The following is a 17,356-nucleotide window of genomic DNA, read 5'->3' as shown; positions in this document are numbered from 1 at the left end:
AAATAAAATATCTTGACTTGGCTCACGAGGTTGTCGACATGTGGAATGTGTTATTATAACATTTACTTTGCTACACATTCCACGGAGGTCTCGACTTGTCGCGCACGGGTAGTACATATATAATACAGGTTTTTATTTACTTTTATTGAAGTGAACATTACCTGTAACATTTTATTGAATACAAATTAATTTTATAATGGTCATTAACCTTACAAAGCGTGAAACAAAGATGACTACCTCTGTTAAGAGGGCTTAATACGAGTTTGTTTTACGTTCAACGAAAACGAAACGAGCAAGATCGGCACTCTGATTGGTTGGTTCTTTGCCCCGACCAATCACAGCGCCGAACGCGGTCTCGATTCGTTTTCATTCAATATAAAGCAAACTCGTACTGAGGGTAAAGTTTTAACTAAATATTTAGTATGTATCGAAAATCCGATACCAAACTACCGTAATATAAATCAACAACCTGGCACATTTTAACATCTTTCAATACATCCTTTAAATATACAAAAATAACATAACATTGAACTCTTTTATGTAAAAGATAGAAATATACTTATTAAAATATCCTCTTATCTATGTATTTTACGGAACCCTTAAGCTAAGATAGGTGACACTTAACGACAGTTTGTTTTCAATAACCTGTAAGATGTAACATGTAACACCTAACAGTATAAGTAAGGCATTAGTTTAGGTGCTGCACGCTAAATTACTCTTAGGTAGTGGAGATGGTATAGGGATGGTTGGTAAAATGAAAGTGGCAGAAGCGGGAGTCGAATCCAAGTCCAGGACATACATATAGACACTACACTTTGATCTTAGCCAAAAGGCCGAGAAGATAGGCAACGCAAAAGGTTACCGGGGGTGGATCATCCCTTGACTTCTCCCGCCTTGGCTGAGGCGAGAGGGAGTGTCAAACTCTTACTGACTAAAAACCACTCCGGCAAAGCACGAGAAGGAACGGGGTAGTTTTTAGTCAGTAAGAGTCCGACAGTCTCGCCTCAGCCAAGGCGGGAGAAGTCAAGGGATGATTCTCATAACTCAAAAAAAAGGGACATACATATCGACAAATCAACATTGAATGTGTGAGAAGGGGAAAAGTATTTGTTCGTGTGTGTTTGTGCATTTTACTAAATAATTATAATTATTGTATATAGAATAGAGTCATGCGTTACTTTGCGGAAATCCATGCTACACTTTGTTAGTGTAGCATGCAGCATACAATATTTTTAGTTTTGATTCCGCTTGTAGATGTATTGTCAGGCTGCGGTGTGTGTTGGGTAGTTTCATAGGTCAAACAATTTTTTTTTGTCATTTCATTACAATAGAATATCCCAATATAATCGTACTTTCATTCATTAATTTGATGACATACTTAATTTTTCAATTTTTCTTGCTATTTTTTGCGAAATAAGTATGCTATTTGACGCAAAAAATTATGACGAAATAATTTGCAATCTCCTACAAAATTCATAGAAAGGTATCATTTTTGACATTTCTATAAAAGTATTGAATTTGACTAGTTGGAAACAACCGTATTAAATGCTCACGCAGCACGAGGGGCAACACTAACCGCCGTACTCAGTCATTTAATAGTTACTTAACCCAGTCCTTAGCGATTGTTTTCGGAACAAAATCGTTACTAAGGAATAGTTTAAGTGATCATTAACCTGTCGTATGCTGAAGCACTGAGCAGTGCGAGACACAATGTGTATTCTATTGTTGTCTCATATACTCGCAGACGAAAGGTTAAATGTATCTAAGTGCGGCTGTAACACACGATCCTAATCTTTAATTTTATTGTAACTTTCGTGAGACATACTAAATTAATTATTATGTCATCGGCTTACTCACGTAATGTTTTGACACACGACGCGGCGATTGTCGTTGTGTGTCGCGGAATGCTGCTCATGAATATGAGCCTCTAGCATGGCTTGAAACTAGTCGAGTTCCTCGTCAAACAGTTACGTGAGTAAGCCGATAACATAATAATTAATCCTAATCTTTTGTCTTCATTCGAGCTGCGAGAACCGCCGAGTCAACAACTGAAGATGCTCCGTGGAGGAGCGAAACATGTGTCGAGTGTATAGTAAAGTTGACCTTAGTGCTGCTAGTAATTAAAACTAAACATGTATTATATTGTTAGTGTAATCATACATGTGCAAGCTTGTGTATGTTGGTTACTCAATCACGTCAAAACGGAACGGATGGAGATGAAATTTGGAACAGGGGTAGATTATGGTCTGGAATAACACATAGGTTTTGTATCCTACATTCGATCTGATATTTGGTACACACTCTTAGTCTAGATGACCATACAATATTATAATGTAATGTGTCCACGACTGCCTCCGTTATGGATATCAAACGTAAAGGCTTGATTGGTGGAATAGAGTTCATTAAACACATAAAAAATATGCATTACTTTCTGTCTGTGTGTAAGCTCGTCTCCTCTAGGTCATACATTCTGTATTTGTCTGTATAATTTGGATTGCCATTTTGAATTTCAGTGTCGTGTACTTCTTTGACCAGCTCTGCCAGCTCCCCCGCGCCGTAGCCAAGTAGCTGGCGGAGATCGCACACGAATTTATACACAAATCTGTAACAAACAAACATACATACAGTAGGAACTCGATTATCCGGCTCCCGGTTATACGGATTCGCGATTATCCGGACTACCGACTCATTATATTAAAATTACCTACAAGTCGAATTTATACAAGTATTTTTACAAAAACGATCAACTGAGCAACCGATAACCGGTCCTCTGCTCTGTGAAAAAGCATTACAGTTAAATAAAAGAGTACTTTAGTATGTACGTACATGTATGTATGTAATCTAAGAAGATGTATCTCATAATAATTATTAATAAACATTGATTTTCATTCATATGTGTTTGTTGTTTTTAATAAATACATAACATCGTATTTACAACATAATATGTATGCACAAAATTCGCTTTTCGTAAAATCGATTATCCGGATTTTCGATTATCCGAATGCCTAACGACAATAATATTAGTCCGGTTAATAGAATTTCTACTGTACATTATATATCAAATAAATTAAAAACTGCTTCGTTGGTCGAGTGATTGCAAGTAAGACTGCTGAGCATGGGGTAACGGGTTCGATTACCAGTTCGGGCATAATACAACTAGGGCGTTTTTATGTTTATCGAAAAAAAAACAGTAGTAGCACAGAGTCTGGTCGGGATATTTTTAAGGGGGGAAAATCATCAAATGGCTTCTCCCACCTTTGGCGACGCGAGAGGGAGTGTCAGACTATTACTGACTAAAAACCACCCCGTTCCTACTGCTTTTCGAGCCAGAGCCCCGGTAAGCCCGCTAGGCAGTCCGCAGCTCCAGGAGTAGAAGCTAGTCTAGTAGTGTAACAAGTATGTGTATTCGCTCACCTCTTTCCTGAAACTTTAGCGATCATGTCGCCGTCATAGTAGTATCGCAGAGCTCGCGATAATTTCTCGTAGTTCATGGCAGGTTTGTGTTTCCGAGCGCCCCATAGCGAGGCCACTCTCTCCGGCTCCAACAACTTGAACTCGCCTTCCGTACCTGGAAACAAGTAATCTATAAGAAATATTTGTTTTGCTTAACGGTTTCAATCACCTGTATATTCTACCAATCAAGCCTTTATGTTTGATATCCATAATGGAGGTAGTTGTTGAAAACATTAAATTATAATAATGTATGGTCATCAAGATTAAGAGTGTGTACCGAATATCAATATCAAATAGATTTGAAGAAAATGCTACGTTGCTGTGGATACATTTGGCTTCCACCAATCATTTTTTTTTTTTGTATGGGACGATGCGTCCTATTGATGCGTGTTATGGATGGCTTCTCTACTATCGATATATCGCATATTCGAGCTGTGTATCTTCCTCGCACAGCTACATAGCCTAGTGGAAACGATCACATAGTTTCACAGCATAGCTACATAGCACATCTCTGGTAGAAAAGCACCGTAAAGGTTTGAAATCATAACGTTGGCCTTTCAGTATATTATGTTTTGTGGAACCCAGTTAATAATAGCTGTGCACACTTACCGTGCCACCTGATGACGTCATAGTACTCCGCGCTCGTCAGCAGTTCCAACAGAAACTGCCACAACTGGATCTGGCCGTTATTGCCGTTTCTAGATGTCACGTATGATGACCAGTCGTCCTCTGATGGTCGTATCACCACCTGTCCAAATCAACGATTATCATCATCAAACTAAATCTAATTACATATTAATTACGGAGAGTAGCGCGTTCATTTTTTTTTTTATGGAAGCGTGCAGACGTATTACCTGATGGTAAGCAATCGCCACCGCTCATGGACACTTGAAACACCAGAGGCGTTACAAGTGCGTTTCCGGCCTTTTGGGGGTTAGGAATTTGTAGTCCAGTCAATTTAGTATTTCACCTCGGAATTAGAGATACCCAGCTGTAATTTTGTATATATTTGTATATTGACCCCCTTAAACTTGTATCAAAACCTACATATGGTAGGGTGTAAGCAACTCTTAAAATTCAGGGTCAAAGGTCCCAAAAATCGGTTTTTTGGAAATAACTCATTTCCTATGGGTTTTTGGTATTTGTATTAATTATCAATATTGTAGAATACAAAATTCTCTACAACTTTTGTCTAAAATTATTTTTTTATACGGTGAACCGTTTTCGAGATAGAGGGCGGAGAGCGCGCGGCCACCGGTGCCTCCGGTCGAAAACGCGCCATATATAGTTGATGCACTATCGATCATTCAATGATTACAACTATTTGTCAATTTTTATTAAATACTAGCAAACCCGGTGAACTCCATTTCGCCACCAATGATTTTCCCTGTTTTCCTGCTTTTCTCTTGAATTTTTTGCTGAATTTTTAACCTCACGTAGCCCGAGACCTATCTAACGAATGCAAAACCGTGGAAATGGGTTCGTGCGTTCTGGAATTATAGCGCCAGGGTTCCGTAGCCAAATTGCAAAAAACGGAACCCTTATAGATTCGTCATGTCTGTCCGTCCGTCCGTCCGTATGTCACAGCCATTTATTTCCGAAACTGTTGGGCCTACGTAGTTGAAACTTTGTATGTTGATGTATTTCGGTAACCGCTATTCGAGATTTCAAATAAAAATTGATAAATTTCAAAATTAAAGGGGCACTCCATACATGGAACTGATTAAAAAAAAATTTTTATTTCATCTAACATATCCGTGATGGGTGTCTATGGATAGGTCTTTAATTTTTTTATTATTTATTAATATTAATTAGGTTAAAATTCAAACATAATTCCTATATTTTCATTAACAATTCTGCAATAACATGGGCAGGTAAGTGTTGTTAAATAAATTAATACTGAATAAAAAGTGGATACGTCAGGAAAAAATTGTAAAATATAATAAAATAGTTAATAAAAATTGACAAATAGTTGTAATCATTGATTTATCGAGAGTTCATCAACTATATATGGCGCGTTTTCGACCGGAGGCATCTAGTGTCGCTCTCACCCTCTATCTCGAAAACGGTTCACCGTATAAAAAAATAATATTAGACAAAAGTTGTAGAGAATTTTGTATTCTACAATATTGATAATTAATACAAATACCAAAAACCCATAGGAAATGAGATGTTTCCAAAAATCCGCAAAAAAACGATTTTGGGACCTTTGACCCTGAATTTTAAGAGTTTTACATACCATATGTAGGTTTTGATACAAGTTTTACAGGGTCAATATACAAGTATATACAAAATTACAGCTGGGTATCTCGCATTCCGAGATTCTTACCTAATTTAAGCTTATTTGACTGGACTATTTAAGGGTTGTTGGGGAATTGGGGATTGGAAAGATTGGGAATAACTAATTCTTGTTAAAATATAATTAGTATATAGGGTGACTGGTAATTAGTGAACGATATTTAAACACGTGATTGTACTCATGATTACAAACAACTTTCCCAAAGAAACTTTTTGTATAGGATGGCTATGGATGCAGGTGACGGCTTGTCGTTCTACGTGAAGGACTAAGAGCCTTTGTTCAGCAGTGGACGTCTTTCGGCTGATGATGATGAAACAAACAAATGAGGCAAGCTTCAAAATTTTTAAGTGTGGGAGATCCATGTTTCGGCACTGCTGGGCCGGCTCGACCGGAGTGATACCACGGCCTCACAGAAAACCGACGTGAAACAACGCTTGTGTTGTGTTTCGTTGTGTGAGTAAGGTTACCGGAGGCCCAATTACCCCCTTCCAATCTTCCCAACAACTCTTAAATTCCTAACCCCCAAAAGGTCGGCAACGCACTTGTAACGCCACTGGTGTTTCGGATGCCCATGGGCGGTGGCGATTGCTCACCATCAGGTGATCCGTCTTCTCGTTTACCGGCTTATACCATAAAGAATTAGAACTGTTTAAAAATATGATGGTATGTTAACGTACCTGCTTTGGTTTCTTCTTTATCGCAGACTGTGGAACTTCTAAAGGGTCCTTCACTGTTTGCTCATCACTTTGGATAACGGCTGCAAACAGAGAGTAGATAGTATCATAGATAGTGACAGGGTATGGACACAAAACAATATATTAAACACGTGTAATGGCGGATGGGCGAGTCTATCAGTAGAGCTGGGGCTTCTCAGGGGCGTGAAATACGGGAGTATTTGTATGTGGATTATACAATAGGGATATTGTATAATCCACATACAATAGGGATGATGACGGGGTATGAACATTAAAAATCTATTTAGTCCATCAGTTCGATAAAGATAAAATTAATATTAGAAATGTATTTTTTTATTTTGTTTTGTAAGATAACAATACTTAGTTTAGGAGTGGGAGCAAATACGTCATTTCTACGTATAAACGTGATTTATATTTATCTTCGAAAGTATTTGTTTCCGTAAGAATATAAAAAATACGTGTCTAGTATTTTAAAATAATCTATAAGACGGACATTAAAATAAAAATTAGTCATCTACCCTATCGCGAAATTTCATGATTTTTTTTTTGACGTTCGGCCGCTATCTCACCTGATGGTAAGTGATGATGCGGCCTACGATGATACAACAATTCGAAGTATGTGTCATTGAGATGCTTAGATTTTATTACAGGTATATCATATTTTTATTAGATTTTACTGGATAGCAAAGCAAACACATAGATAGTAAGGAAATAACGCGCGCAACACACTTGTAACGCCTCTAGTGTTGCGGGTGTTCATGGGCGGCGGCGATTGTTTACCATCAGGTGATCCGTCTGCTTGTATGCCATAAAATAAATATTGTTATATAACTTACCGATAAATTTACATTTCCTCAGTAATTCAAAATGTGTCCAGAATATATCACCAGGGTCTGAAGGTACCTTTTCTCTGCAAAAAAATATCACTTAATATAGTTTAAGTAATTTAAAATATTGTATTTTTTTTTCTTTGTTATCAATTTTCAACACTTTAACTGTATAATGTATTGGCTTAAGCTGTACAATTATGTATGTTTTTCATAAATAAATATAATATAAATCTCCCGATCGATTTCGATCACGGTGGCGAGTCTATCTAGTCTGACTTAAAAAGAGGACATTAGAAGTCGGTATTCATGGAAATTACTATTAATAAGATTCGCATAATATTAATAAGATTCATATTGCTTCGTTGGTCGAGTGGTCGTAAGTGCGACTGCCGGGCAATGAATATCAAGTTCGATTCCCGGGCCGGGCAAAAACCGATGAGCTTTTTTCGGCTTTTCTAAAAATGTCTGTTGTAGTATGGAGACTTATAACACAATTAATGGTGATAAGTGGGTGTACACTGTACAGCGGCATTACGTGTCGTAATGTGCACCTCTGCCTACCCCTTCGGGGATAAAGGCGTGAAGTTACGTGGCGTCAACGTAAGATTCTTACTCACTTGAATTGTACATTGTTGATGGCACACAACTCCTCGCCCGTAATGTTCCAGTCAGACAGCTTTATGCCGATCAGGTTGAACTGGCGCACCGCCCACTGGATCCACAGCTTCACATGCTGCACCGACCTGCGGGTGTCCAAGGCGAACTCACAATATTCATTTTCTAATACTTCTCCTCATCAAAATGTCCTGTCATACTACAAGTAAATTAACCATGAAATTACAAGTAGTACTCGTCCACAGAAGCATAATACAACTAAATATTTCAACGAAAACTAAAAAAATATATATATATGTTTTCAAACAAAATAAATAATTAATTTAAACAATTCTGTATGAACAGTTCCATGCTCCTTGACCACAGAAGAGCTGTAATGTTGTAGGTTGTCTAGGAATGTTACGGACATGCGGCGCGGCTGTTATAATGTCGTATTTGTAAAGAGTGTTCAAATTAGCTCAAAGAGAATAATTAAATTTTTGGCTTAACCGCTCAACGAAATAGGCCCCTATTTCGTTCATTTTTCGTATATAAGTCAGTTTTAAATCAAGTCAATAAGTCGGTTTAAATTAATCAAGGGGTTTCCTTATACGGTACATATTTTATTATTACATATTTCGATTTAAAAAATAAGAAGTAGTACTATAGCACTAACCATTCAGCAGGGTCGTCCGGCACTCGAACCCGGTGCTCGCTCTTGAACTGCGCGTCCACTACCCACTTGACCGCCGCGGCATGGGACACTGGCTCGGATACTTCCTCTGTCCGACTGGAAGCAGCCAGGGGTTCTTCAAACTCTAATACTGTGAACAAATCATCATCATCCTCACCATCTTATACTTAGAGACCGCCATCACAACTTCAAACCTTCAGGTTGGTTACCATAGTGATGTCACGTGACAATTGTCCTATTTTAGATCTGCTATAATTGAATAAATTTTGTACACTTTTATTTTAATCAGAATTTTTTAATTAGGGCTTTCTTCGTAATAGGAAAATGACAGCCCCATAACACAACAATAAAGCAGCTACACCTTTAACAGGTTTAGCTTGCCTCCCTCCGGTAACCTCACTCCCACAACGTAAGTGTTGTTTCACGGTCTCTCCGGTCGAGCCGGCCCATTCGTGCCGAAGCATGGCTCTCCCACTTAAAGTTGTGTGAGGAGTGACTGCACGGTTGGTGCGGTGGCTGGGCAACTGGCTGCCGCGCGACGGGTAGCGGGTTCGATTCCCGCACGGAGCAACTCTTTGTGTGATCCACAAATTGTTGTTTCGGGTCTGGGTGTCATGTGTATGTGAACTTGTATGTTTGTAAACGCACCCACGACACAGGAGAAAATCTTAATGTGGGGCAACGTTTAAAAAAAGGTGAAGGTGATAATGTTCTCCCCTTAAAAAAAACACTCACAATCATCGTCCATCTGGTTCGGTAACTGCACCAACTCCTCGTCAGGTTTCAACACGTCCAGGATATTTATCTTCCTCTCGGCAGACCTGATCTGGATGTTCACTTGTACCACGCCCTCGCCTCTGATACACTGCTCAACTAAGGTTTTGTGGTTTTCCAACTGAAACAATATAATACAAAATATATAACTAGACCGCTGCTAAGCTCCTGTTGGTCGTAGCGTGATGTTGTATAGCCTTGCTTGGGAAATGGACTATCTAACACAAGAAGAATTATTAATTCGGACCAGTAACTAGCTCCGGAGATTATTGCAGTCAAACAAACACACACTATTCAGCTTTATAATATTACCCAGTATAGCCGATAGGTAATACATAACACTGTCTTTTATTTTCTTTACCGCCTCTATTTTATTTTTTAAGTCGGGTAAAATCCCTGAAACTTATGTCTGAATAATACTATGCTGAAAACCGCATCAAAAGCGGTTCAGTCAAACTCGCTCGCAAACATACATACAGTCAAAAATAAAGAATTAACAATAACAGTTAAAAATAAAGTCGCTTTATCTGTCTTTCTATATGTGTGTGTCATCTTTATGACGTCTACAAAGAGTGAATAAAAGGAATGTTCACATGTACCTATAGTACATTTTCTACACATGTGCTAAGCTGCGAGCGGAAAATAGTATAAAACAAAGTCGCTTTCTCTCTCCCTATGTCCCTTTGTATGCTTAAATCTTTAAAACTACGCAACGGACTTTGATGCAGTTTTTTTAATAGATAGAGTGATTCAAGAGGATGCTTTATATGTATAATACATGCATAATATATCACCATTGCACCCACAGAATAGCTAAAGAGAGTAGAAGGGCGCCGTTTCTCCCACCCTTTAATTTCACTACAAGCAAGAGACCAATGCCTGAGCGGATTACCCCCACAAATAAATAACACACATAAAAACTCATGTATGCTAGGGCGACAGAAAGGTCGATTGTTGATATCGATAAAATTGAAGTAATCTTGTTTTTGTTTCAGAAGTATTGTTGAATATTGTGAAATTGTATTCATGCGAAATAGAAACCAAGTAATAAAAGTGAAATAAATAAAAAATACATAACTGAATTTTAAAACCAATTTTATTACTTAATAAGTTAAAAATAAGTAAAAAAATAAATCAAAGGCACTTTTGAACGTCAAAGCAAATATAATAATATTAATAACGTCTGTCTGTCGGTCAGTCCTCTAGTGAAGCTATTTTCTCGTTCCAAAGTGTAGATTCCTATGGAGAAGAACGAGCAAGAAAATCCATAGGTTATCTTTTTCAATCAGATTCACAATACAATTCATGGTTACATTGCTTTTCTTTGCATCGATTGCTTCAGCTATGTGAGAACAATGTAAAACTAATATTCAGTCAAAGCGATAGAAAAAAAAAAACCTTAAGAACAACAAAATTAATGCAGTCTGGAGCTGACCAGTCCCAGTTGACAGCGCCCGTTCACGAACATGACACGTACACCAGCACCGCCCAACTCAACCATATTGCAGGGAATCGAGCGATCCAATGCCCGTGCCACCGCCAATGAGACCTTTGAATGAGCATGACAACTCCAAGCTGACACAAATGCATTCTACTAGTCTAATTCAATTTTAGCTAATTACAGGGCTCTCATATTTACAATAATTTGTATAAAGTACAGAACACATTAAACTGATATGGTTATATTATTAAATTTTTTCGTTTTTTAAATTTTCGCAAGATGATATTTTTAATATCGCCATTTTTAGACAAAAAACTAATTTAATTTTAAGTTTCTTTTCCCTGACTTTGTTATTATGTAATAATCAACATCGAAATAAATGTTGCGAACAAATTGTGCTACATTTAGTAGGAATCCAATTAATTCTACCAGTTGTGTCAATCCACAATATTTTTCCTCCTGGATCTGTTGGAAACCTAAAACATATTAAAATAAATCATATGTCACATTCCATAAAAAAAAAATCCTAAAACTCACTCAAAATCTATATTACTAATTAGTCGTAATAAATAATATTATTTTAGTTATAATTATAATAGACTGTATCATAGTAACAATCGACATTGATTACAAATTTGCCCAACACTATCGATGTCATAGATTTTGAGGAAATGAACTTTTGTTTCGGTACTCGGGACTCTCGCAATGGACGTAATACATTGCTTGATTGCTCACGTAGTGCAAGATTGTACTCATCTATCGCAAGCAATGTATTACTATTAGTCTGCTTGCGATTATATCGTTTTTGTCTATAAAATTCATAATGCTAATGTTATAATTACAAATATCACAAATATTTTAATGTTTTTGGACTTACCGGTGAAAAGAAATTCCTTCTCGTGCTATGCTACACCCCTGGCTTCTTTTCCGACACGTTATAATAGCGTAAGACGGCATAATATAATATTTTTGCGGAGATACGTACGCTGTCAAAACATGACAGCGACTGTTAGCCGGTAAGTATGAGCATTTGAGCGCTTTGCGCGTTCGCTCACAAGTCACAACCTCGGCGCGCGTGGCCCGCCCACAAGGCCAATCCAGTCTTTTATTTAATCCATGATTGCACTCATGCGAGGCGGGGGCGGGTCGCTAGTTAGTGACATTTTAACTTACCATTTTAGCATTTTGCAGCCAAAATGTGTAGTCTGAGAGATCACATCCGAGTCTCCGCTCCAACATGGCTCGCAGACGGGACAAGTTCGTTCGGATGTCCATTAACTGGACTATCACCTCGTCTGAAACAAATTTTACGAGAATGGGTTATCTACTTATTAGTGTGTATTTTATTGAAAACTAACTCTGTGGAATTTAGGGTGGTTTTCGACCAGAGATGTGCTATGCTACATTGCTGTGGATGCGTTTGGCATCCCTACTATCGATACATCGCATACCTTTTTTATAAGGGGAAAATCATCCAATGACTTCTCTCGCCTTGAGCGAGAAGGAGTGTCAGACTTTTACTGACTAAAAACCACCCCATTCCTACTTCTGTTTGTAGTTTGATTATTGCAATGTGTCAATTCTTTGTGTGATCCACAAATTGTGGTTCCAAGTCTGAGTGTGATGTGTGTGTGACATTGTATGTTTGTAAACACAACCACGACACAGGGGAACTACAAAAAAAAAAAAACTAAGTGAAACCTTACCACTGCTTTCTGTACTTTGCATAGTGTCATCTTCATCAGGAGTATCGGAGAAAACTGCTAGGGGAGTTTGCAATATCTCCCCACCAGCTTGCATGAGACCTGTAATGTAACATTTTTTCTATTAGATAGAGCTACAAATGAGGACACGGATAACGAGAATGGTCGATCATTGAGCAGTGCAAGAGGAAAGGAGCTATACAACCTACATAGCTCAATCGCCCTTGCAGATAGCAGATTAAAGTCCCTGATGGTAAGCAGTCTCCACCAAAACCACCACTAAAGAAGTTAGTTATATTTGTTAAGCAAAGCCTCTTCTCATGTGGAGAAGGATTGAGCTTTAATCACAACAGTTGCTCAATGCGGGTTGATGATTTCAGAAATTCATCAGAATCAGAAGCCCAGGTATCCTCATGTTTCCCTTTACTGTTTGTCAGTGGTGTCTAAATAATCTTGGAAAATACATATAACTCGGAAAAAGTCACATTGGTACTTGCCACTGCACTGGTAGGTTTCGAACCCACAACTTCATGTTCGAGAAACGGGTCTCTTAAACCTCTGGGCTACCGCAACATTACATTTAATTAGAGGGCATTATTCATTTTAGTCAGATAATATGAGACAAAAAAAAAGGATAGTTAGGTACTATCATGAAGGAAGTACAAAGAGGAGATACCATAATGGATTGTGCACTGTGACGAAACATAATACTAGGCCCTGCCCAATGATATTTTATTACAAGTAAGGTGTAGAAAGATTATCAGAGCTCAGAAAGTGGCCATTAAAATGTGAACAATTGGTAACATTTTTGGAATATGGAACCGCTAAATGGAAAATAGGGAGGGGTATGATTTGTAACATCCTGCACTCTCCGTAAAGTGTCACTCACGCATTATGTTAAAGGGACCTCCAGTTATGACATCTCCTCTTTGTATTTCCTTCATGGTTACAATAACAAGATATTGTTTGTGTAATCATTTCTCAATTTCATATTAAACTATATGACTGACTGAGACTGAGACTGCCTCGTTGGCCGAGTGGTTGCAACTGCCGGGCAAGGGGTCTCGGGTTCGATTCCCGGGTCGGGCGAAGTATTACTGGGCTTTTTTCGGTTTTTCGAAAATTTCTCAGTGGTAGCGCGGAGTCTGGAAATGTGCCCGGTATATGGCAATAGGCTCACCACCTATTACATGGGACTTACAGCATAAATTGTGAAAAGTGGATGTACATTGTACAGTGGCATTACATGCCATAATGTGCACCTCTGCCTACCCCTTCGGGGATTAAAGGCGTGACGATATGTATGTATGTATGTATGCATTATTTTTATTAATTACTAAAGAAGCTGTTCTTTCTTTTCTTCTCTTCTCTTGCCGTGCTTGAGGCGAGTCGGAGTCAGACTCTTACTGACTGAACACTATCCTGTTCTAACTGTTCTACGCGAGGTCATAATTAGTTAATAGCTAGCCTCGTTTGTGTTTACTATAGCACTAATAAGAAATTTATATCTATTTCTTTTAAATATATAGTAAAATTATTTTAAATTTAATAAATACACGACCAAAACCGCAAGAATAGAAAAACATTCGAGAACAACAAAATTGAGGTTCTTGATAGAAAAATTCACAAGTTTAGTGTATATTTGTTGTTTTAGTACCCGTATAAATACAATGTATCTTACCTAAGTCTGATTCAGTAACGTACTGAGGTATTATAGATAGAGGATCAGAACTTTCGACCGTATTCTCATCAAATGCTGAATCTCCTTGTTCCATTTTGATAGAACGTACATTAAGCAGATCGTTTAGATCGGTCACCTCCATTTTCACACACAATAACTCACGAAAACACTAAAATAATATGGAAAACTATAATAAACAAATACAAAGCAATAATATATCGAACTTTTTATAAGTTTTGAAATTTTAGGAAAAGGAAATCGCTTGAATGTCCACTTCCGCGTGCGCCTAAAATGAAAATCCATAGACAACGTTCATTAGCTGTCACTTTTTGACAGTACATTACAATCGTCTATGCATTATCAAGTGTTGACCTATAGGAAAATTAAATGATATTATAAAGAGAGTCTCTTATGAACTTGTTATAAATTTTATAGAATATAAATGCGACTTTATTTTATAGTATAAAGAAAGCAGCCAACAGTCAATCCTAGTATTAGTCTTAGAATACTTTATTCTTTTAAACTTTATTTAACTGTCTCCTTTAATCTTTAGTTATGTACGAGTATGAAAACCATACCTAAGTAGAACTCTTCCATGTAAGAACTTATTGGATTTCAAATCTAACTGGCCACTATTACTCAATAAACTTGGGATGCCATTAAATATTATTTTTATTTATTTTTCTTCGTATTTTTTAAGGCTTTTGATACTTTTTTTCGACAATTATGACCTGTTTTAAAACTATGAATTGTAATAAAACCTTTTCCGTTGAAAGTATCATTCAAGCTTGTCCTAGCTACTAGTACTTGTAGCTATTTTTGAACTTTAGTTAACTTTTTGCTTTCATCAATAAACTTCCCTTGAGTGCGAACGAAACGGTTCGAATCCACGTTCCTAATCCGTCCACCCAGGGAATTTAATTTTCGTCGTGCTCTTGCCTCAGCCGGCGTATCAGCCGTATTAGAACCTAATGGTTTGGTACGTGATGATGGCAAGAGACAAGATGGTATGTCGTTGCTGCCTTGGAAGATGGGTAGGCCATTGGTGTGAGACGCTACATGTGAAGACACCCTTGCGCCATCTCATCTTTTAAGTACCGCTGCATGCACTGGTGCGGCCGTTTCTGCAGCAGAGAACCTCAAACGGCGTAAAATTCAAATCTAGTTGGCATCTACTGTTTTGTGCCTTTTTGTGTGGAAACACTAGGGCCATGGGGTCCTGGTGTACATACTGTTTTTAAAGAGATTGCACGTAACTTAATCGATTCTACACGTGAAGGCTGGCTATTTCTTCGGTCAGAAGATAAGCATTGCCATTCAACGTGGCAATAGCCAGTCTTCTTGGAACGTCCCCATTGATAGTGATGCGGACGAGTACTTCGACGCCCAAAGGAGAGACGCCTTTTTTAATTTATTTTTCTTTATCTTTCTTTTATTTTTAAGTTATAGTAAGTTAGGTAGAGACTTTCCAAGTCGGTGTGCTCCATTTTCTGCCACATCTTCGCTTCGCCGTCCTGGCAGTAAGCAGGTTGGTGGCCTAACGCAGTCTTTTTATTTTTTTAATATTTTTTTAATTTTTTGAGGGCTTTTTGTCCAACAAGGATATGCCAACCCCATCATATCTTATAATAATAATAAATTCCTTTGTTATATATATACAATGTGATAGGGGTGGGACTTCTAACCTGTTAAGGCTGAGTACTACATCTAATTTTATCGACAAAAAAATAATATGGGGTTGAACCCCTAATTGAAAATATTGAAAAATAGTGATTTTTTCGGTAAGATTAATTTACAAATGATTTTTTTTCTCACCAAAACATTATCAAACATATGAAAAAAGTAATGAATTAGTTAGCCAAGGTTATTAGCTACCGTTTGTCGTTTTTTTTTTTGTTTCTACGACGCATACAACCTTTGATATCAAAAAAAGTAAAAAAAATATTAAAATAGCCATAATTTTTAGGGGGAGGGGATTCGACCCCTTCGACCCCTGACTTTTGTCGATAAAATTAGATGTAGTATTCAGCCTTAACGGGTTAGAAGTCTCGCCCCTATCACATTGTATATATAACTTGTTTAGTATTATAAATAAAATTATAAATAAAACTATGAATCTGATCCTCACTGCTGAACAATTAACATTAACCTACACAATTTTTTTGCAGCTTTCGATTTAGGGTTTGCCAAAATGTTTTGAATCAAGCTTTAGAGGGTGGTAGTGTGTGATCTGAGGTGTAGACCAAATGAAAGACCGATGACGACTGAAAGTATATTGTTCCTTACTAAGACGGATACACAGTGCGCGTGTTCACATAATGAACAAAGAAATGAATAAACAATACCTATAATTTATTACATCCGAAATATAAACAGTAACTTTGTTTACGTTGCAACTTGACACGCCTTAAGTAGTACTTATACGCTATGCCGCTACACTACTCCCCCCCTTTTTAAAAGAAACACTTTAACAAAACAAAGCGGGGTATTGATTTAACAATCACTTAAAACAATATTATAGCTAAAACTAACAAACTAACAATAAGTATATTTATTATCAAGTACACTCTAGCTTAACAATTAACAATGGTTCGAAATTTAATAGGTTTATACAAATACACTTAAATCACTAATAAATCTTAACTCTAAATTAGACAGGAAATACAAATAACATTAACTTATTACTATAATATGTTTACTTAAAAATTAAAACGTACAGGTTTTTTACTGACTCGGCCGCTGCGCGTTGTAAGCAAAGGCGCAGATTCATTAGCGAGCGCGGAACGATTATCGCTAATCGCTGTTGCCGGACCTGTACTTATATCTATATTCTTATTATCTAACTTATTTTTATTACTAACTATGTTATTCGTTAATTCTTTACACATGTAAGCAGGTTTGAGTCGATCAATGGATATGTATGCCGTACGGCCAGAGAAATCTATCAAATAAGTCTTATCTTTTCTACCTAGGACTCTAAAGGGACCATCGTAAGGAGGTTCTAGAGGTCTCCTTACCCTGTCGGATCGTACAAACACATGCGTGCACTTGTCTAAATCCGGGTATACAAATAATGTGCGGGCGTCCCTATGTCGCATCGGCTTCGGTTTTAAGTTTTTAATAATATTTTGTAATTTCTGTACATATTGGGTATTGTCTAAAATTTTAGCGTCTGTATCGTTATAGAAATCG

At 37.4% G+C, this 17,356-nt stretch overlaps 1 protein-coding gene across 1 annotated transcript; it reads right to left on the bottom strand.

Moving 5' to 3' along the window:
- Positions 1–1,893: 1,893 nt before the first annotated feature.
- LOC118280318 (DNA-binding protein Ets97D) lies at positions 1,894–14,461 on the bottom strand. Its single transcript, XM_035600282.2, has 11 exons — positions 14,165–14,461; positions 12,487–12,585; positions 11,954–12,075; positions 9,301–9,460; positions 8,548–8,695; positions 7,895–8,020; positions 7,284–7,357; positions 6,430–6,509; positions 4,063–4,201; positions 3,415–3,568; positions 1,894–2,602 (listed from the first exon to the last, which is right to left on the bottom strand). Exons 1-11 carry the CDS (start codon positions 14,304–14,306, stop codon positions 2,425–2,427), a joined length of 1,422 nt encoding a protein of 473 aa, XP_035456175.1. The 5' UTR covers positions 14,307–14,461; the 3' UTR covers positions 1,894–2,424.
- Positions 14,462–17,356: the final 2,895 nt, after the last annotated feature.

This window comes from Spodoptera frugiperda, chromosome 21 (assembly GCF_023101765.2).
Source record: "Spodoptera frugiperda isolate SF20-4 chromosome 21, AGI-APGP_CSIRO_Sfru_2.0, whole genome shotgun sequence".
NCBI classification, from domain to species: Eukaryota; Metazoa; Arthropoda; class Insecta; order Lepidoptera; family Noctuidae; genus Spodoptera; species Spodoptera frugiperda.
The sequence above is the reverse complement of the archived record's forward strand: the minus strand, read 5'-3'. Positions and strand labels throughout refer to the sequence as shown.

Bases quoted from the DNA above. Each gene is read 5' to 3' on its own strand.
- LOC118280318 (XM_035600282.2), bottom strand. From the start codon at position 14,306: ATGGAGGTGACCGATCTAAACGATCTGCTTAATGTACGTTCTATCAAA. The intron at 12,586-14,164 runs GTAAGATACATT...GTTACATTACAG, and splicing joins CGTTACTGAATCAGACTTAG to GTCTCATGCAAGCTGGTGGG. The intron at 7,358-7,894 runs GTGAGTAAGAAT...ATTTTTTTGCAG, and splicing joins ATCAACAATGTACAATTCAA to AGAAAAGGTACCTTCAGACC.